The 23,019-nt window shown below is 39.5% G+C and overlaps 1 protein-coding gene across 1 annotated transcript in view; it reads right to left on the bottom strand.

Annotated features, from left to right (window-relative positions):
• Nucleotides 1-23,019, bottom strand: part of COL19A1 (collagen type XIX alpha 1 chain) — a 301,251-nt gene that overhangs the window by 55,692 nt on the left and 222,540 nt on the right. Inside the window, exons 18-26 of the mRNA XM_081094481.1 lie at nt 22,861-22,914; nt 14,474-14,518; nt 9,212-9,274; nt 5,015-5,050; nt 3,831-3,866; nt 3,682-3,735; nt 2,965-3,018; nt 1,239-1,292; nt 473-562 (exon numbers count right to left, since the gene is read on the bottom strand). Coding sequence (XP_080950607.1) covers nt 473-562; nt 1,239-1,292; nt 2,965-3,018; nt 3,682-3,735; nt 3,831-3,866; nt 5,015-5,050; nt 9,212-9,274; nt 14,474-14,518; nt 22,861-22,914 — 486 coding nt within the window. The remainder of the gene's footprint in view (nt 1-472; nt 563-1,238; nt 1,293-2,964; nt 3,019-3,681; nt 3,736-3,830; nt 3,867-5,014; nt 5,051-9,211; nt 9,275-14,473; nt 14,519-22,860; nt 22,915-23,019) is intronic.

The raw sequence follows: 23,019 nt of genomic DNA, 5'->3' as shown, positions 1-23,019 counted from the left end.
ACTGGTTAGATTTTGCCAGCTAACCAGTTTTCTATGTCCTGGAAACAGCCTGGACCAGCAGGACACTTTCTTCCAATGACCACCTGTGGCCACACCTGCAGAGCCCCAGAAAGGAAAATTCAGGCAGTTCTTCTGTTTTAACATAGTGTCCTAGGAAGGTTTATTGTTTAAAACTCGTGTTCCTTGCTAGGCTTCATAGATCCCTAATGAATCTATGCCTTCTGCAGAGAGGGCCTGTGAAGCTTCCAAAATTGGCTGTTTAGATGGTGCATGTATGTGCATTTTCTTCAGAAGAAAGGCCTTTGCTTGCATAAAATTTCCAAAGAGATTAGGTCTCTAAGCTGAAGAACACGATGAATATTTATTTTTATGCAGATCTAAACATGTTCCTGTACTTGTGATCTGAAACTGGAAGCACACAAAGGATAAACAATCTTTCCAGGGAAATATTAATAAAAGAGCTGGTACTTACTGGGTCTCCTGGCAGGCTTTTCCCTGGAGGACCAGCCTCACCTTTTGGACCTGGAAGCCCAGGAGGGCCTATAATCCCACCTGGATCTCCCTGAGGAAAACACGGTAAGAGTCTTACTTCCTTGTCCAGGTTCATGGTGGGAGGTGTGGAGGCAGTAGTTTCCATTTATTTAAATCGTCATTATAGCCAGTCAAACTTCATTCATTCACTCTTTCTACAATATTTAGTAAGAGCCTAATTCATGCTAGGCACTGTTCTAGTTATCTTAAGTGCATTTAGATTTTGTAGTGAGTTATGTTAACAATAAGTTTTGCAGTATCATGACATATGTATGTGCATAAATATATGCACAATAAAGGCATTTATTCATAAAATTTGTTAGCTAATCTTTAGGCTTTCTTGAAGTTATTCCCCAGAAATGGTTCAACACTAATATACTATTTCCACATAGACATCAAGAAACAGGTCCTGAAAGATTAAGACTTCTCAGGTCCATATCAGAGTAAGCAGCTGAATCTGAAGCAGACTTTCAAGTCCTGAGATCTTCCTCTCTGAGTTAGTTCATTTTGTCACATTGTGTTTTTATTCCAGAACCAGGGCTGTCACAAATGCACAACATCATTCACCCCATGGGTTATGTGGCTGTCACTTCCCTTCATAATCCTGAGTCCTGTTCTTTCACTCCCCCAATACCCTTTGACCTCTGCTTCTTCCTCTGCCTTAACCACTTAATACGTATGCACAATGAGTAAAATGGAAGCTATACCTTTTCTCCTTTAATGCCTTGTTTTCCTGGGATACCATGTTCTCCTGGCAACCCCTAGACAATTTAGAAGTAAAGGGGAATAGCAATTAGAACATGTTTTATTATAATGACATTTTTATCTAAGTCTTTGTCAGAAAAACAGAACTTTAATATATAAAGGGTGTGGGGATGGGTTGGTTTTGACATTTTAGAGAGGAAAAATTTTAGTGAAAATATGTTGTTTCAAGGGAAGTAACCAGGATATAATGGGAAAGAAACTAAACAAGGGAGAATTGAACCAAATATTGCCAAGAAAGGGTGGGATGATGACAGTTGGTAGCATCACATGATTCAGAAGGACAATGGGATAAATAGAAAAAGATGCTTTTACTATATTTCAGCAACAGGGGGTCTTCCCCTTTTGATTTTGTTCTCTTTTTTAACTTCAGCCACTATCACTTCCCTTTACTTCATGGGCATCTTGTGGCTCTATCTGTGCCACCAACATTTTTTCTCTTTCCATAGGATCTCTTCACTGGGGGCACCTGTAATGGTGTATTCACTGCCTTGGGGGACTAACAAAAAGCTTAGCTCTATGAACTGAATGCTCAAAGTACTAAGCAGAACAAAATGCACTATAAGATAGACCTCTGGAGCATTCAAAACAGAGCAAGAGGTCATGGAGCTGTCTCCAAGGTGATGGCCAAAGGAGAGATTCTAATACTTGTCTAGAGGGTACTGGAATTGTGGCCAAACAGAGATCAGTTTCCAAGAAGATATGGGCAAGCATTTTTCTTGTTTTGCTCAAGTGAGGACTGATGGTATGTCTCAGCTCCCAAGGTGTCAGAAGGCTAGGGAGATAGTCCAAGGGGCAAACGGCTTACTTGGAGGCATGGATAGAAAAGTGCATTTAAGAGGGATGTGTGAGTGTGTGTGTGGGGGGGAGGAGGAAGAGAAGGAGGGAGGGAAGAGGGAGGGAGGGAGGGGGGAGAGAGAGAAAGAGAGAGAGAGAGAGAGAGAGAGAGAGAGATACCACAAAAGATAGGTTACAATGCAACCTGGGGACCTTTCTCCAATTGCATTATAGAAATATTTTCAGCCAAAAGACTTGTTCTTTTTGGAGGCTCTCACAAGAAAGAACAACAGAAGCTTTGGAAATATCTTTTTTTTTTTTTTGGATGGAGAATTGAACCAGGGCCATGCATAACGGAAATGCCTGCTTTCTCTCTTGCTTTTCCTTATTTCTTTTGATGTTTCCCATCTCCTTTACTATTGGTACACCAATAACAAGCATGTAAAAATGATAATTTAGTTAACTTGTGTCCCAAAGACCATTTTATTAGGCAACTAAAGTTAAAAAAGACATCCCATGAATATATGAAGGTACTAGCCTCCACAATAGCCCTTGACATTAGCTATGATCACTTTTTTTTTTAACAAGAGAAAAAAAACCTAATTTAATTACATACATATGTATGGGAACCTCACATACATGAGTGTCAGAGACTCCACATACATGAATTATTCAGAGGCAGACAGGCAAAATGAAGTATATATAACATCCTGAGCTAAGGAATTAAGTTAGACACAGGCTGCTATGATCACTTCTAGTGGTAGAAATGACCTATGACTTTGAAAAATGCAGTGTAACTCAGTCACATGAACAGATGTCGACATTCTTTAAAACAAGTCTCAATCTCAATTTAATTTTCAAATACCAAAGACACTTGTATCTACCAGTACTTACAATATCTCCAGGTGGTCCTCTGGGTCCCAGAGAGCCTGCAGGTCCTTGCTGACCCTAGAGTCGAAGGTGACATGTACTTTTAACTTGGCTAAAAAATGTACCTGAATATATATAAAACATTTTGTGACTTAGATCTGTAGAAATGTGGACCTTCCACCCTCCTACCTTCTCTGTATAAAACTGAAATGTGCTATGGGCTTCCAAGAGAGCTTTCGTATACTCTCATTTTAATGGATGTCATCAGCAGGTGAGGCCTGGATAACTTGCCTTACCTGTTGGTGGGAGCATCTCACGTGAATCTCTCCCCCACCTCCCAACAGGGGTCTTTCTTGGGACACTCCCCCAGATCCCAGATGGGGAACTCAAGCATCTCAGGGATACACAATTTTGGCTTAGAAATTGAACACTGAATCCTACTTACTTTAAGAAAATAGTTCAGGGTCATAGATTTAGCTTATATTGTTTACTCTTGACACTTTTAGGGATGCTATTGTGAATATGTTCTGAAAAAGAATTTAAACCCTATTGTGAATCAAAAGGCACAGCTACTGTGTGTGTAATAAATGCAGCCTATGAGGGGAAATCACCATGGAAACATGTTAAGCCTCTGAGAACATTTGTGAAGAAAATGAGCAGCCCTAGATCACCTTGTTTCACAGAGAAATGGTGATAACTCCAAAATTATTTCCTCCTTTATTTCAGTTATTTCTTATATACCTTTAGTCCTGGGCTTCCTATTAAACCGGGGGGACCAGGATCTCCAGGTTCACCCTAAGAATAGGAGTGGAAAGGAAATTAAACTGGTTACTTTGATTTTCATGTTATCATTAGATTGGAGATGCAATTGAAGAATGTCAGGAGATTACCTTTATTCCTTGTGATCCTATTACCCCCGGTTCTCCCTGTAAATAAAATAATCCTATATAATAAAAGCCTAATATGCTAAGTGTCCAACCATTCATTCGACCAGTCACTATGACATGCACTGACCACCAGGGGGCAGATGCTCCGACTAGTAGGTTAGCTTGCTGCTGGGGTCCAGCTGATCGGGACTGGGCGAGACAGGCCGGACACACCCTGGAGCCCTCCCACGGCCCCTCCCCAGTCTCAATCGTGCATCGGTGTGAGGGACCCCACCAGTGCACGGATTCATGCACAGGCCTCTAGTCAGTATATATATAATGCTTAAATTCAGATGGAGATGAGCATCTCTAGTCATGAATTCATTTGCATTTCCACTAATTAGCATACAATAAAGGGGGAATTATGGAAGACATGATGAAGTCAAGGTGGGTTCATTCTAAAACACCATTTAAAATACTTATTCCTAATAAATAAACAATATTTTTCTTTTCTTTTTTTCTTTGTAAATTTTTTTCTCAATGTTGCTTTTGACACTGTAATCATCATGTTCATCACATTCCATTAGCAATGACTGCCTTCTCCACTCAGCTGGCATTGTTACAATTTTCCACCAGCTAATCTTTTATCTCAGAGAATGAAAAATTCAGATGAGGAGGTAAAGAAGAGTAGAATTGAAGTTGCTATGTCATGGTGAGTCTACTATCAGGTATATGTACTTAATTAAAAAAAACAAAGAAAAAATAAAGTTTATACACAAGACAATGATATTGGCAATACTGAGTTTGCTTTTATATTTCCCATGACTTATTATTGACCATTTTGATAAAATTATCCTGATTGATAATAAATGCAATTTATATCATTAAGAGAATTTTTGAAAAACTGTATTTTGCATTTTATATATATTAAGTGGGTATATTTCAAAAGATTCATGTCCAATCACAAATAGTAATGGGTTAAAAAAATATACCATACCAGATGTTAAAATGTCATCAGAGGATAAAATTTAACAAGGTTTAAAATTTCTCATTTATCAAAAGAGTCAAAATACACAGAGGAAAAAGTAAAATGCTTAGGGACCTCCTTTCATCAAATCTATTAGACTCCAAAGTAAACATACCAGGAATCAGAGAGAAAGAAATCAATGAAGTAGAAAACCCAAGATAGTGATAAAACATCCACTTACTTTATCTCCCTTTTCACCTTTTGTAAAAGGTTCCCCCTAGGAAAATGGGTAGAAAACAGAATCAATTACAAACACTTTTAGAAATAAACTCTCCAGAACTGAAATTGAATACCCTGCAGGCCAACCCAGACGCCATCCAGGCACCCTCTGCAATGGTCCAGAATGTCACACAGAACCCAGTACAGCTTCAAGGGAGCATATGAGAATTAGTTACAAAAACCTTCCATATTCCCAAATGAACAATAAGCTAATCATTCTAATACTATTTTGAGAATCCTGAGTGGATGACAAATTGAAATTGAAATGCTGCCCAAGGCCAAAGTTTCCTTTTGCACAGTTCACATAGAAGGTGAAAACACACACACACACACACACACACACACACACACACACACACACACACAATTTCTCTTATTAGCTTCTATTCCGGAAGTTCCATGTCCATAATCTCATATACTCTTACATCGATGCTGTGGGGGAAGATATTGTCTCATTTCAAGCATGAGGAAAGAGATTCAGAAAGTTATTTCCCCTAAAACAGCATTCACTTACTTTATGTTTCCTTATTTATCATGCCTATAAACTCAGCAAATGTAGAGATGTAGCTAATCTTGACTAACATAGCATCTCTGGTGTACACTATTGGTACCCAATAAAAGTTTAGTGAATTAGAGAATTTAAAGTTATGCAGATATTACAATAATGGCTGACATTTGTTAAATTCTTATAGTGTACCAAACACTTATAATCACATTATATGTATTAAAATATTGATCTTCATGTGTCAGTGGAGTAGGTACTAGTAACATACTCATTTACAGATGAGGAAACTGGGGCACATAGAAGTTAACCAATTTACCCAATGTCACATAGCCATCAAGAGGTCGTTCAGGGTTTCAACCCAGGCAGCCTGACTTCAATCTTTAAAGGCTTTGGTTGCTCAGTTTGTTTGATCTGATTTGTAATTTGATTTATTTATTATTTAAATTAGGTGAAGTGATAATAAGGACAAATGAAAAGACATTAAAAACATTTCATTTTCAAGAGAAGATGTGAGAACAATCATGGACTACTCTCAAAGGTCCTCTTAGCGTTTGTCATTCTCTTCAACAAATCACTAAGGAGAAATAAATGGTTACTAAATGAACGTCTGTGATTTTCACCTCATGTCCTATGAGCTAGGGACTATGGGGCTCACCTTCTCTCCCATGATTGCTAGCCCCCTTGCAGTTACATGGGCCTTACAGTTAGTTTTGGCAATGAAATGTGAGCAGAAGTGGTACTTGCAGGCTATTGCAGGGAAAGTCCATTCATGATCCCCCCAGTCCCACACTTCCGGCAGTAATGACTAAGAAGGTTGTGTATACCAGATGGCTTAGTGACATGGTGATAATCAGCCTGGAAACTGAGTGTGGTATGGAGTAGAACACCCATTCCTCCCAAAGGAACCACAATGGGCGTGCAGCCCAAGCAAGAGATAACCTTTCTTGGGTGAAGCCAGAGAAATTTCAGGGATAATTTGTTGCTTAGTTTAACCTCGCCTACCCTTACTAATATGGCCCAATATCTAGCCAACATGATTAAATCTCTTAATATTGGTTAATTTCTCACATTAGAGCAGGGCTTTATTTACATTCTTACATTTCAGCTTTAATTCTTAAACATCTACTTGATTTTTAAGATAGGAGATATAAGCAATTAGATATAAGCAACGGGTAACTCTGCTTATATAACAGTTCATTTCTGCTTATATTACCCTGCTTATGTCATTGCTCATTTAGAGCCACTATCAGGCCACATTGACTAAAGTAACTGGTTTTAAAAAACACACAAAAACAGTAAACTGCTTGTCTAGAGACTTGATGCTTTGCTCTAGCTCCCATGGCTACTGTCTGGGTCAAGTCATTTACCTTTTAGAACTTATCTTTCATTATCTACAAAATCATGGGATTCAACTAGATGACCTCTTACATATATTTTAGCTCTGATATGTTTCAGTGGACATTTAGTCAAATTCTCAATGTCCAGTAGTGGGGGACAAACTGCTATTTGAGATAGGTAGTTCGGAATTTAATTTGCCTGAATTTTTTGGATGAGTTGTTTGAACCTTCTGGTTACCATGCAAAGTCAAGTCCAGATCCTGTTCTAGAATAAACAGGTTGAGGCTATAGAAAGCTAAACTTCTCTGCATAATCATGTAAAAATGTGCTTTTTTATGTTGGGGGGTGGGGAGGTCAAGCAAAGTGGTATAAGGAGGTGGGATAATTAAGGGAGTAACAGGGAACTTGCAAGAAGACAAGTTAAAAGAAATGAAGGTTGTTCACCTGGGTAAGCCAGATAGGTGGACCGCCCCCAAATGGTGGTGGTAGGACAGAAAGCCAGAGGGAATCTCTGAGGAGCTGTGAATTCCTCCAGTCCTTGCTACCCAAAGCATGACCCATGGACCAACGGCAGGAGCCCCACCAGGGCGCTTGTGAGAAATGCAACTTCTCAGACCCCACCCAAGACCTAGCGAATTAGAACCAGCATTTCAAAAGAATCCCCAGGTGATTCAAGTGCACCTTTGAGAAGCAGGAAGTATCTCCTTTCTGCTATACACATCCCTGATTTTCCAGTAGAATTTTAGTAAGTCTTACTGCCAGGCCTGCCATCTGTCACATGGAAATTAAGGGTCAGTGTTCAAGCTGGGAGGGGAGTCAGCGGAGACCTGGAGAAGCAGTTAGGAGTTGGTAAGAGGTGCCCAGGGTGGAGCACCAGGAGTGAGTTGGCAGATGGAAGGGGCAGTGACCACTAGACTAGATTTGTGGAACATGTGAATTTCCTAGACATTCATGGGAACACCTGGTTGGGGAACCCTGTTAAAGACTGTTACTTCCTGCAGAGGGTGGGTTGGAGGTTTGGACTTGATACTAAGGGCAAGCATGACCCCTGAAGGTAGGAGAATATAGGGTACCTGGGTAAAAGCACTCATTCTAAAGCTGCCTGAAAGTTTACTGTCATTGCTAGAGATGCCTAATTTTTAAAGCTGAAGCACAGGGAACGTTTAGCTTTGTAATAGTGAATACTTTTAATAATTGTTCCTGTTTGGCATGCAGACATTTTAGTGCCTCTTCATTCATTATCCCTGGTGAACCAATATCCTTTGTTCATCCTGGCAAGGAAAGGTAGAAATGATTTTTAACAAGTATGACCTTTTTGTTTATTTATTTATTTTTAATAAGAATGAAACATTTGTTAAGTCTGATTCTTGTGAATTCATATAAAGATTGCCATAGGTTGTCTGTTTGTTTTAGCAGCATTTTAAAAAAGTTATTTTTGTAACTAGGATTCATGTAATCTCTATATGTGGTCCTATTTGAATACAAAGGATACTATAGGGTCCCCCCACCATCAACAAAATAACTGTTTTTAAAGAAACTGGCCTCAGTAATATTGAGAAGTGGCTTGAGAGGCCACTTCAATCTTACAAGAACCAAGAAAGGAAAGTAACTTCAGGAAGTATACTGAGAGCAGTTGTTTGAGCAAATAGACGCGTTTCTAATATTTTAGATAAATTAGCCCGTCTTTAGATATACTGATTTAATTATTTATTTCAGCTATAATATTTAGTTAGAGCAGGGCAGCTTAATAGTTCTTAAACCCTGGTTCTAGAGTCAGGCTACCGAAGTGGGAGTCATGGCTCCAAGACCTAGTAGCTGTGTAACCTTAGGCAAGTTACTCACCTTCTCAGTGCCACAGTTTCCTCAGATCGGGGTGATAGTAGCTTACCTCAAGTGGTTTTCTTTTGAAAGAATTAAATTCCTACAAGTAAAAGACTTAGTGCCTTGCATAGAGCACTTGCTCAAATATTGGAGCTATCATTCTAGGCCAGCCATGGGCAAACTACGGCCCGTGGGCCGGATCCGGCCCGTTTGAAATGAATAAAACTAAAAAAGAAAAAAGACCGTACCCTTTTATGTAATGATGTTTACTTTGAATTTATATTAGTTCACACAAACACTCCATCCATGCTTTTGTTCCGGCCCTCCGGTCCAGTTTAAGAACCCATTGTGGCCCTCGAGTCAAAAAGTTTGCCCACCCCTGTTCTAGGCCATGGCAAGGGCAACCAGGTATACAGAAGTGAGGCTAATTAGGAAAAACATTTTTAGTTTTACATTTTGGATATTCTTTCTTGTCTCTAAAAGCTAAAATACTTACAGATTCTCCTTTTTGACCTTTAGGGCCAATAGACCCTGGAAATCCTGGTTGTCCAGTTTCTCCCTTTCAAAAAAGAGCAGAAGAAATTTCGCATGAGGTCAGATGAGATGAGTACTGTTGTGACGATCAGAGTCAGATTAATTGCTGGAGCTGCTTCTAACCATGGAATTTACCTATTATCCTCCAAGAGACAATGACAAGCTCTGAATGGAGTTAGGCTATTTGCATAGTAATGTGTTTGTCAGCACTTTACAATGCCTTTAGGTCTTGTAGACATCCATAATATTCACTATATTAATTTAAAATTAATCTGAAACAAAAATTATTTTTCAAGAAAAGAACATCTAGAGAAAAAATTATAATTTTGCTCTGCTGTACCAAAATTTTTTTTGTGATCTTAAAGACCTCAGATTGTTTAACTGACACAATAATCCAGACTCATTTTATTTCAGACACTTCTTTCTTTTTTTAGGAGGGGGGAGATGGAGGAGTGGAGAGACAGGAAGACAATGAGTCTCTCAGCTGTTTCCAGCATTTACATTGCAACTTAAATGATTGGCTGTGGACAAAGAAGGCATTCTTGTCAATGTGGTGACAGCAACAGCTTAGAAATGTCTAAAGATGTCTTAGATCTTGAAGAGGGATTTGTACGCAATATATAATTGAAAAAATACAATTTTAGAAATAATACTTGTGGAATGGAAATATCTCACTAATCAGATTTCAGAGGAATCTTCAGCACTGTGCTTTTTAGTGTTTACCAAAATCCTTGACTATGGCATACTTGTATATCACATAAACATAGCCACTAGAAGTTATATAAGGTTGTGTTTTTTTCCCCCCAACATCAAGAGCATTTTTGCAAAATGATGTTTCTGGGCTTATACTTTTCTCACCTGTCTTGTCTATTTTTTTATTAAAAAAATAAATACAGAAAACATAAAGTTGAATTATGTCAAACCTCCATGTCCCGGGTCCTCAAAATTTAAAAAACTAATAAAAAATTTACAGTCAAAGAAGATATCTCCTATATTTCCCTCTCCATTCCTGTCCCAGGGAGAGCCACACTCTTGAATTTAGCACTCATATTTTTAGCCCATATGTTTGTACTTTTACTACATATGTGAAATCATAAACAATATATTATTCTGAATATTTAAAACAAATTACATAGATAGCTTTATCTTGTATATAACATCCTATGACTTGTTTTTTTCACTGAACATTGTTTTTAATATCCATTTCTATTGATACATATAGAGCTAGTTCATTCAGTATAAGTGTTGAATTATATAATGTTATATAGTTATAGCATTATATAATGCTAATGTACCAGAGCTTAGCCATATTCCATTTATGGGCACCTGGGTTGTCCCTAGCTTTTCTCTGTTATAAACAAGGCTTCACTGAACATCTCTATACGTGTCCCCTTGTATGGACATGTTTATTTGTTTATTTCGAAGCCTCAAACAAGAGTCTACTTGAAGTACTTCAAGTACAAACTGGTTACAGTCCTGTAATAGATGTTGGCTTATTTCTACATTTCTATCCAAATCAGTGTCTTGTGATATTAGATTAGAGGAAGAGGGAGCTTGTAATACGTAATCAATAAGACAGGATCATGTTTTTATTAAGGAGATTCCTAGATTTGTGGAATATATTTCATAAATTTAATCTTGGTTTTATTAATATAATTATTTCCTTCTAGTATCAAAATATCTAATATGCCACCAATCTTATACTTAATACAGGTGAGGAGAAGGCATTTTCCCCTTAGGGAAAATACATTCTATCCCAAGTAAAAAGAGGGAGAAATTAGTGGATACATTTTAGGGACCAACTGGTGTTGGTTTAAAAGAGGCTATAAATAGCTGTCCTAGAACGAGCACTAGGGTGTACAGTGTGACCATTTCATTACCTATCTGGTAGGTGCTAATATCCCCAGTGCACACGAGTGAAGAAAAATATGCCTAGTAGTTAGACTGATCTGCAAAAAATTAAAGTAGAATTCAGGGAAGGGGGTCTAGAAATGACTATAAAAATCACATCTGCCCAATACCAAAAGGGGAGTGGGGGGATGAACATGGAGAAAGAGTAATTATATTCATAGTTCGTATTCATTGAACTGATGTAAATAGGTCTCCATTGGAATGTAGATGAAGGACCCAACAGAGACTTTGATCCATCTCTCTGTGTGGTACATTGAAGTGGTTTGGTTTAGAAAAAGGTGGCAGGAACCAATTCTCTCATATAAAATTCTGGAAACAAAAGCATTTCATACCTGACTCTTAGACACATGTGGAGTTGTTTTTCACATTTAAAATGGATGCTCAGTGATTTGTCACTGTGGATATGAGTTGAAAGGCAAGTGATGAATTTACTTCAGAAAAGGCTGGCCCTGGACACTTTTGGTGCTATTTTTAAACTTGGTGCTTTTGTGGCTTTATCTTTTCTCTCTGACAGTGGGCCCCAAAAGACCCCTGCCAATTTCTTAGAAGTCCTTAAATATTCACCACCTTATTCTACTGTCTCTGTAGAAAAAGCAGTTCTTCTTAACCACCTTACAAACACATTATTCCTTCACCACATTTAGTTAGGCCAGACAAGTTTCAGAGCAGAGATCATCATTTCAATACTGGCAGATATATAACATGAATGGCGACTGGTATGATTTCGTGTTCCTTCCTATCTCTTAGTGCTCTTGACACTTGGTACAGGACGTGCTGCTAAACCAGGAGTGACCCATGTGTAGATTCCACTGTTGCTGTGTCTGTTCTAGTGCACCTGGGGCAGGGCTCCAAATTTGGCTGGTTTTGTGATTCCGTTTTGCCCATCAGCATATTGAGAAGTGGTAAGTCATGTAGGTGCTGAAATTATACTTCTGGTTAAATCTTTTATTCTACAACATAAATTCTGTCCCTTCTCTGTCAAAATGATGGTGGAGGATGGAATGATGACCAAGACCATGTGTTAAGGATGGTAACCCCTAGTAACATAAAAAAGAAATAGATGAGATCTCATGAGAAAAGAGAAAGTCTGGGGTGGATGAACAGGAAGGAACAAGTCTTTAGTGGGGGCTTAACATGGGTCAGGTGTTATGCTTTCAGGTAAGTTCATATCACCGCATTTATTTTTAATCTTGACATCAACTTTGTTTTGATACCATTATGCCCATTTTTCAAATGAGGAAACTGATACTTCGATAAATAAAGTGAATTTCCCAAGGAGACACAGCTGTTAATGGCACAATTAACTTTTGACCCAAAGACCATGCTCTTTCCACCACTCACTGGTATTCAACCCTGGTTGCCTGTTAGAATCATGTGCAGTGTTTTTAAATGACAGCAATATGTACCCCACCCCAGATCAACCAGAGGTGTGCCCCAAATCAGAGTCTCTCATGATGGGACCTGAACAATGGTATTTCCTAAAAACCCTCCAGGTGATTCCAGGGTGCAGCCAGGGTTTGTAACCACTGGGGTCCACCACAGGTGCAAGCAAATCTGTGCGATCAGATTGCAGGAGCTTTAAATTCTCACTACAGTGACCCTTGAACAGAATTATAATTTTAAAAACCAATGTATTGATTCAGAACAGTGATGTGTATAAGGTAGAGGTGATTTCACTCCTCTAGCAAATGCTATGCTTAACATTTTTTAGTTTATTTTATGGATTATTTATTGGCAGTCTGTCTTCTGTTAATTAAAATTCTTACAAATCATTTTATATGTACATTTACATCAGGTTTTGCATCAGGTTCCCTGCAGACTCTTCGAGAGGTTATTTCTTTGAGTGGGAGGAGGGGACAGACATGCCACTGGCTTCTGTAATTCCATTGAAGACGCTGAAGCAATTAAAGAAATTTGAGCAATAGAAAAGATCCTTAGAGCTTGAAATACACCTGTTTCACAGAATCGAATTTCTCATCATCGAGGTCTTAAGAATTTCTAAGTAACATATGTTTCCTAATGAACATAGCAAAACAGAAGCCAGCTGTTTTGTTTCAAGAAATGAATCATCATTTAAATACTTTAAAAGTGCCACAACTCCCTTCTTTGCTCAGCTGTCCTATGTGACAAGCTCTGTGGCTTTATTTTGCTCCTCCCCACTCCCCCTTAGCTTGCAGGTGTCCAGTAGTAATTGCTTCGAATGTAATGTGTTCTTTACGGTGGTACAGGAATTCTGTAAGCTATTTGGTTACAGGAAATAATGCTAATGTACTAGCAGTACAATCCACGATCACAAATGATTTGTTATTGCTGTATAATAAATATTTTGGTTGTCTTTTGAAGAATGTCAAGGTTTTATTATTTTTTTGGAGAAAATTTCATTTTCAATGGCCAGTCTCTAAGAAGCTCTGACTTTCTGTGGAAACTATCTTTTAGCAGTATTTTTTGGTGATGGATGTATGATCTCGTGAATAGATTGGCTGCACTGATTTATAAGGCACAGAAGTCATATTTCCTTGGATTCATGTCGAAATACTCTGCCCTCAATCAAGAGGATTTTTTACTGGGTGAATGAATGAAGGTAGCACTCACAGGCCACATTTCCTCAGAGTATTTTCAAACCTACTCATCTCTGTCTATAGATTTAATGTGTATGTGGGTTCCACCGCCCCGCCCCCGACAATGGCACATTCACACGGAATCCAAGGTCATCACAATTTCTGAATCAAATGGGAGTGAAACATCTTTCTGAGCGGGCAAGCGGATCTGTCATCTTCACAGCTAATATAATTAAACCTGTGAATGATGATGAGAATGCGTTGGACATTCATCAGCAGTTTAATTTTAAAACTGTTTTGAAAGAATTATTTGGTTAAACCATGACTGTACATTATAAAACCACCAAAAAGATGCTCCCACAACAGGCTATATTTGGGTACTTAAGAAGACACAAAAAGAGTGGGCCTGAGCCTGAGGCATTTTGCTAAAGGGATCTACAGATTGGTTTTGTCACCTACATGGACACATGAAGTATCTAATTATAAACGGAGGCTTGTGCCCTAACTTCATTTACCTTGTTACAGGTATTTCCCCTTCATGTGTTCCCTTCCTGTAGCAACTGCCACTCAGCCGTCTTCACCGAGGAGCTGATTTCAATCCTGCTTCCCTGGGCAGGAGGCGGGAGAGGCTGTGCCTGACAGACCTGACCGCCCCTAGACAGTACCCCTGTGGCAGCAGCACCTCCCCTGACATGTGAATGTGTGACTCTGTCTGAAACCCCAGGCGTTTTTATTCATTTTGAAAATCTGATTACCTTCTCTCCTTTTGGGCCACCAGCTCCATGTTCACCAAAGTTTCCCTAGGTAAACATAAAACAAAAAAAAACACATAACATTTATCTTTTAATACATGCAATCTCTACTTTAAAAAATATAAGTAGATAATAGTACTGTAACAGTTTCTGTGGGTACCATTTTAGTCACTTTTGCCTCTCCCACCTTCCATTAACTATTCCCGCAAAATTCCAACTTTGGGTACCCTATCTATCTTCTCTGTGATTTTCTCCTTGGAGATGATTCTGGAGAAATGTCACACTCCCAGGGGAAAACTGTCACTACTCCAAAGTAACGCCTGGAAACCTCACCATTCCATGGATATGACTCTCTAATGTTGTTGATATTTTTGTTGCTCAGTATAATGGACATTGTGTTAATTGATCTCTTGGCTGTACTTGCCAATCTCTTGACTTGTAGAATTCCTCACCTTCTTTTTCTTTCTATCTCTCTGATTCCCCCCTCCTCTTTCCCCCCCTAATTGGCAAAGGCTGAACCTCCTCAGGGCTCTGTGCAGACTTTCCCCTCCCGTAATACAACATTTTTCTCCCAGGCCTTCTTATCTACCCCCATGGCTTAGATGTCATCTACCATACAAACACAGAGAAAATTATAAACCCAGCAAATGTCTCCTTTCTGAGTTTTGACTTATCCTATATAATAAAAGGCTAATACGCAAATAGACCAAACGGGGGAACGACTGGTCGCTATGATGCACACCGAACACTGGGGGCTAGATGCTCAATGCAGGAGCTGCCCCCTGGTGGTCAGTGCGCTCCCACAGGGGAGCACCACTCAGCCAGAAGTCAGGCTCACGGCTGGCGAGTGCAGCGGCGGGGGCGGAGAGTGGGCCTAAGCCGTCAATTGGACATCCTCCGAGGGCTCCTGGACTTCAAGAGGGCACAGGCCAGGCTGAGGGATGACCCCCCCACCGAGTGCATGAATTTCAATACCGGGCCTCTAGTGTGTGTGTGTGTGTGTGTGTGTATGTATAAAATTTTCTATTTGATGTATTCGCTTGCAAAATCTAGAAGAAATTCATACTCAGCAAGTTCAAAACTGAATTTAAAAATATAAGCCCTGGCTGGCATTGCAAAGTGGTTAGAGCATCGGCCCATGCACTGAAGGGTCACAGGTTTGATTCCTGGGCAAGGGCACGGACCTGGGTTGCCAGTTCGAACACCAGCCCTGGTGCAGGAGGCAACTGATATATGTCTCTCTCACATTGATCTTTCTCCCCCTTCCTCTTCCCTTCCACTCTCCCTAAAAATCAATGGGAAAATTATCCTTGGGTGAGGATTAACAACAACAACAACAACAAAAATACAACAAATACACACACACACATATATATATAAGAGAGAAAGATGTAAAAATTATATCATCCTGTTAACTTTCGTTAGTCCAGAAGTGTGAGAATGACTAACTTCTTCCTAGTGCAGTGATGGCGAACCTATGACATGCGTGTCAGAGGTGACACGCAAACTCATTTTTTTGGTTGATTTTTCTTTGCTAAATGGCATTTAAATATATAAAATAAATATCAAAAATATAAATCTTTGTTTTACTATGGTTGCAAATATCAAAAAATTTCTATATGTGACACGGCACCAGAGTTAAGTTAGGGTTGTTCAAAATGCTGACACGCCGAGCTCAAAAGGTTCGCCATCACTGGCCTAGTGTAAGTCTTCAGTTTGACTTGTTAAAATGAGTGGTAATTTCATTTTACAATTGAAAAAAAGCCAAGGAAAGAAAGAAAATCTGAATTCATCCTCTCCCTTCCATGGAGTGCTTCCTTCTTTAATCTGCATGTCCTTCTTAACTCCACCGTACTTATTCCTCCAGGACAATCAGTCTGATGGCCTTTGTCTCCAAAATCTCTTCTCACGCTACCTGCCTTCACTCTGGGAAGGCCACCATCGTGCCTTGCCGGATCACTACAGTAGCTCTCTCGATGGCCCTCTATAATCACTCTTGCTCCCCTGCCCACACACACATTCTCTAAATAAGGTCAGAGTGAGATCTTTAAAAGACATCCTAACTTCCTTCCTTCTAAACTTTAACAAAGCCATCAAAACCCGGCATGGCCTGAACTCATTTCCCTCTCCAGCATCATCTCGGCCACTCTTCTCCCTCAGAAATTCCAGCTGTAATGGCCTTCCCTCCACTTCTCAAATGGGCCAAGATCCTTCCCATTCCACTCTCTAGATCCTCCTCTCCAACAACCTAGAGGTGTCAGAGATGCTGTGGTTGGAATGAAGAAGTGCCTCTTTAGTACTAAGTCATATTATTTTATCTATATACTCCATTATTCTAAAATGTAGATTTTCCGGGTGGCTTTTCCACCCAGAAAAACAATAGGGTCATTTACTTCCTAGAAGAGCACCACATGCTTGCTTCACTCAATAGTAAGCCAGGAAATCTATCTAATCAAGGATCCGCATGACCTCTATAAGTATTTTCCATTCTTGGGCTAACAATACTCAATGCAGAATCAAACTTGAACTTCAGGAGCATTTATTCATTGACATTTAAGATTCTCTTCTCTACTCTCTCAAGATAACTGCACCAGACAATTACTTGGCTCTACAGAAATAATAAAACATATTATTATTATTGTGAAATAATAAGACATTATTACTGTGAAATAATAAGACATATTATTATTGTGTTTCTGGGAACCTGCAAATTCTGCCTCAGATGCTATTCTAATTTTACTAGGTCATTTTTGTACCCTGGTGTCATGTTATTTGAATGCATTATTATAAGCTTTTTGAATAACTATAATAGCTGTAGAATTTGAATGTTTTTATTTAAAAGTTCCTGGTGCAGTGGTGAGGCTTATGGGGTAGAAAGTGCTAATTAGCCTGCCCATTTCAAGAATTCTGGGATGTCCTTTGTTCTCTTGTGGATTATGGTGAATAGAACTTTGAAATGTACACTCAGGCAAGTGGGAAGACTTTCAAGCTATTTCAATGGCCCTGGAGAGGGTATTCTCTGGAAAGAAGGGAACATACCTAGATGTGTATAGGTTCAACCATAAGAGATGGCCATTTTTATAGCCTAAAGAGTCAAATATCAGCAGTTTCGGTGGCTCAATATAATAAAAGAGACCAAGGACATGAACCCTCTTTCAGGATATAGGGTCATTAAAAACCCCCAGTTTAGCCCTCAGGGAATTTGCTGTAAAATCCTAAACATGAGGGAACATGACATTAAAAAACAACAACAGGTGATCTATTACAGATTGAATTGTGTTTTTCCCCACAATTCATATGCTGAAGCTTTAACACCCAGTACTTCACAATGTGACCTTATTTAGAAATAAGTTCTTTGCATAGGTAATTAATTAATGAAATCATACTAGAGTAAGGTAGACCCCTAGGTCAATATGACTGGGTCCTTATAAGAACACACTTTGAACCAGAGACATGGGAGAACGCCATGGGAAGGTGGGAGTTACGCTGCCACAAGCCAAGGAATCGCCAGGAGCCCGGAGGGAGGCCTGGAACACATGCCTCCCCACACCTTCCTAGAAAGCACGGCCATGCTGACAAGCCCAATCTTGCACTTCCAGGCTCCACAACTGTGACACAATGAATTTCTGATGTTTAAGCCACTCGGCTTGTAATATTTTGTTACATCAGTCCTAGCAAGTTAATATATAATACGTGGCCTTGAAAATAAGACCTAAAACAGGCTTCAAGTTCAACCTCTCAGTTTCTTGCAGGAAGCCATTTCACCAGCTCCAAGAGTGGCGGACTACAGAGAGGAGGGGGAAAGCCAGGAGAGCTTCGGGGTTCTCTGTAATAAAACTAAGATCCCAAACTGAGATACATCTGTGCCTTGCTTCCCAATGTTCTCCAACGCTACTGGGTCTTGCAGTACAGGGAGAGACAGGAAGTTAGGACTTAAATTTTATTTCCCATTCTTTGGACCTAGAGAGTTGCTTCTGGTGTCTCCAAGGAAGCCGCCACGTCCTGTGCCATTGTTGGGTTCAACTCACAACTTGGGAAGACCTTGAATATTTGATTTTGGAGAAAGGTTTTTTGTCCTTCCTAGTCTGTGAATATTAAAGTGAAGTTATGATTAGATACTTGAAAAGAAAAGTAGATTATTTGGCTAGCAAATTGGTGGATTTTTTTTGGATCAACAATTTGGAGAAGTGAACACCAGAATTGGCTGCTGGGGGACACAGCATCAATCTCCAACAACTGAGACTGATTCTCTGCAAATTTCACTGAGTGTGGCGAGGTTGTAAGATAGCACAACTGCACATTTTCACTGTGGATCTATAAAAACAGTATGAAATGTAAAATATGCCAGTCTGTGGCCTCCACAGATAACACTTTATCCTCCATCTACAATGTTGTAAAGGGGCTCTGGATCTGATGACTTTAGCAGTTGACAGAGCCTATCAAATTCTTCTGAAAATCCCCAGAGCTGGAGACAATGAAGAGCAGTTTGCTGGTAAGTGAGCAGATTTTCCTTACGGGGAAGAAAATGTTCAGCGTTGCTGCTTCTTTGCAAACAATCTTGCAGATTGGGAGCAGCTGTTTTGCAAATTATTTTTGTGATGGAGAGGGAAATCTTCTACCTTTTGTTCTTTGCATCCTCAAGTGGACATGAAAAAATACAGATAAACACACTTGGATAATCTCCCCGGCCTTTAGTCTCTCTCTATTCCTTACTTCCTTTTTTTCTTCCCTATTCGCTTTTGGATTTGTGTTGCAGGGAGAGGGTCTTTTAGGCATGACCTTCTCCCTCTGATGATTTAAGAAAAAATATAGGGGGGGGGTGTGGAAATCAGCACTTGAACTGGACCCAAAGGCGTGTGTAGGTAGCTGCTGCTCATCTTCCTGGGGTCGCTGCTTCAGCAGGCTGCCCGACTACTGTAGCCTCTTCGAGCTGAGGAGCTGAGGTTCAGGACTCCAGCGCAGAAATACATAAATCAATGCCAATTCAAAAGGGAAGATTATTTTAACCTTGAAATGTCACTTTTATATCTCAATCCATGGTCCATTATTTAACCTCCATGAAAGTTTCATTCCGAACCTCCCTCCCCCGCCCCCCCCCCCCGGCCTCCCCCGCTCCCTCTGTGTTCATTTGTTACAGCCAGACTATCTGGCTTGTATTGAGTGCAAAATGAAAGAACCTCAGTATCCAAAAATACGTAGATAGGGGTATGGGATGGGGTGGTGGGAGTGGGGGGAACACTGCCAAATGAAAACATACTTCTCACACATTATGGCACATCTGGCCCTGTCTTCTATGAAGCTGAGGGTGAGGAGGGGTGGCTACCTTTCAGAAACATTGGTCAGTGTAGGTACTGGAATGTTGGGCCTCGCCTCTATCCACCCATCAGTGTAGGTACTGGGATGTTGGGCATCGCCTCTATCGATGTAACAGCTCTAACTCTTTGCAGAAAGAAACAAAGTGAAGTGTTTGGGAAGTGGCCTTGCATTAATTCCCATATGGTTCTGAAGCCTTCTGATGCTAAGTGCCTAGAATGCATCATTTGGGGAAGAAAAGCTATGGTTTCTCTCTTTTCATCCAGTGAGGCTCCAGCTCTATAGCCATGTTTTAAGCACATGTGGAGTAAATACCTGGGAGCCGCTATCCTGTAATGGCAACAAGAATAGCTGGAGTTCTCTTAGGTGAATCAATTAGCTGAGTTCAAAGTACTGGCTTGCTATTGGCCATGGCAGGATAGTTCAGTTGGTTAGAGCCTCACCCTGATATGCCAAGGTTGTGGGTTCTATTCCTGGTCAGTGCACACACAAGAATCAACCAATGAGTGCATAAAAAGTGGACCAACAAATCAATGTTTCTTTCTCTCTCCCTTCCTCTATCCCCAAAAATCAATCAATAAATTTTGTTTTATGTTTTTATTAATTTTCTTTTAGAGAGAGTAAGGGGGGGGAGAGAGAGAGAGAGAGAGAGAGAGAGAGAGAGAGAGATGTCAATAGGAGAAACATTGATCTGTTGCCACCAGTATGGCACCCCCACTGGAGACCTAACCCAAAACCTGGGCACGTGCCCTGACCGGAATTGAATGGGTGATCTTTTGGTGCACAGGATGACTCTCAACTAACTGAGCCACATCAGCTAGGCCCCAAACTGCGGCTCGCGAGCCACATGTGACTCTTTGGCCCCTTGAGTGTGGCTCTTCCACAAAATACCACATGCAGGTGTGCACGTACAGTGCGATTGAAACTTCATGGCCCATGCGCAGAAGTCGGTATTTTGTGGAAGAGCCACACTCAAGGGGCCAAAGAGTCACATGTGGCTTGTGAGCCGCAGTTTGCCGACCAGTGAGCTAGAGCAATAATTTTTTTAAAAAAATATATTTTATTTATTTTTTACAGAGAAGAAGGGAGAGGGATAGAGAGTTAGAAACATCGATGAGAGAGAAACATCGATCAGCTGCCTCCTGCACACTCCCCAGTGAGGATGTGCCCACAACCAAGGTACATGCCCTTGACCAGAATCGAACCTGGGACCCTTGAGTCTGCAGTCCGACGCTCTATCCACTGAGCCAAACTAGTTTGGCTAAATTTTTTTTTTTAAATAAAAGTATTGGTTTGCTATCAGCAAGACCCTCCGACTCACTGGCTCTGGTTAGCCCCCATTTTTTGAAATATAACCTTAATGCTTAAAAATTTGTGTTCTTTAGGCTAAAATATAAATGCTTCATATATCTTCATTTCAGGGAAAACCAACTCACTGGCAAGATAAAGTAAAGATATGAGCTTTAAAAGTTTTGCAAGGGATAGCAAATATTTAAGTAGCTGAGTTGCAACTTACTAAATTTTATACTAAGAATGAAAGTAATATAGTGTGTTCTCTAGGTTTTTCTAGCTGACACTGTGACATCAGAGCCAATTAATTCTCATTATTTTGAATGATTTACGATAAATCCTATCTTATAATAGATGTCAATACAAAAAAGCATTGTATTTTTATTAATTTTAGACATGATTCACTTACTTTTTTTTACTTGTGCCAAGTCCTAATGTTTTGAAAAAGCTAGTATATATCTATTCAGAAAATGTTTAATTATACCAAAACTTTTTTCCTAATATAAGTAAATGAGAAAATGTACGATAAGCTTACTTAGGAAGTATAACAAACTTTCCACACTTTTGACTTTAAATTTATCAACCCCAAATGATGTAGGCCTTTATGTTGAACTTAATCTGATGAACAAATAATTGGGATTTAAAAAATGCATTAGCCCGTCATTTAATAAACACTTTTCTGCGTGTCTGCTATCTTTAAGGCCTCTGCGAGCACATGATGTCTCTTTGGGATTTCTAAACAAAAAGGAATAGCAGTAGTCAGGAATTTATAGGAAAGGAAAGCATAAACTAGAGGAATGTCTCGGAATTTGTGTAGAGGCACAATTATCAGCACCGTATCAATGATAAGCTACTATGTATGAAAGGGACCCTCGTCAGTGGACAGAATGCCTCACAGCAAGTGATTACACCCCCAAATATTTGTTATTGGATGATGATGAGTCAATCAATAGTCTCACACAGGTTTCTGAGTCTTACTTCATTGCCAACACATATTCTTCTCCCTCAGCTGTGCTTCCTTGGAGAAGAAGAAGCAAATCTGTCTTGCCTTATGCCTCTCAGATACTTCCATGTCAGAATTCCATCCATCCTAATTGGAATTTAAAAACCTTGGAGAAGTTAAAAGTGGCTTCTTGTTGAAAGGTGGGGGACCCCCTGTTTTGACCTATGGGATATAAGTATTTGCTTGACATTTTAGTGTAGCACCTGTTGGTTTTGATAAGAAATCTATCAGTCATTATGTTACCCAGAGCTTCAAAGTAGCAAATAACTGTCCTCAGAGAAACTAGATATATGACATTATCAATGGTGAAATATAATTTTTGCATTAATTGTTTGCATGCAAATTTTAAAAATTTGAAGTGAACTTTTTTAACTTATTAAAAAAATATCCTGGTTTAAAAAAAAGATACTGAGCAAAATACTTTTTTTTGGAAATATTTTTAGTATGGAAAGATGTTAAGAATATGTGATCATGCTTTAAGTCTGAGCAGTTAGGAATTAATGTGTGTGTTTTTGTTTTCCAGAAATATGATCACATAGCCCTGGTTGGCTCAGTTTCTTAGATTGCTATCCCGTACACCAAAAAGGTGTGGGTTCAATCCCCTTTGGGGCGCATACGGGAAGCAACCAATAGATGTTTCTCTCACATCAGTCCCCCCTCCCTTTCTCTAGCTCTAAAAATCAATAAAAACATACCTAGGGTGATGATTAAAAAAATAATAAAATTTAAAAAATGTGATCACATGAAATCTCTGTGTATATAATATGTGAAAAAAAGGCCATACCTTGTTATAATATCCACTAAGATTCTGCTGCATTTCTTGTGTTCCAGGAGGTCCCTGTATTAGAAACAAATAAAAAATAAAAACCTAAACATTTACCAAACAATGTGAATTTAAATAATATACCTAAGAACTCTTGAAAACTTAGTTAAGGAAAAGAAA

This window comes from Myotis nattereri (genome assembly GCF_964212035.1).
Source record: "Myotis nattereri genome assembly, chromosome: 6".
Classification (NCBI taxonomy): Eukaryota; Metazoa; Chordata; class Mammalia; order Chiroptera; family Vespertilionidae; genus Myotis; species Myotis nattereri.
This window is presented reverse-complemented; position numbering and strand designations above follow the sequence as displayed.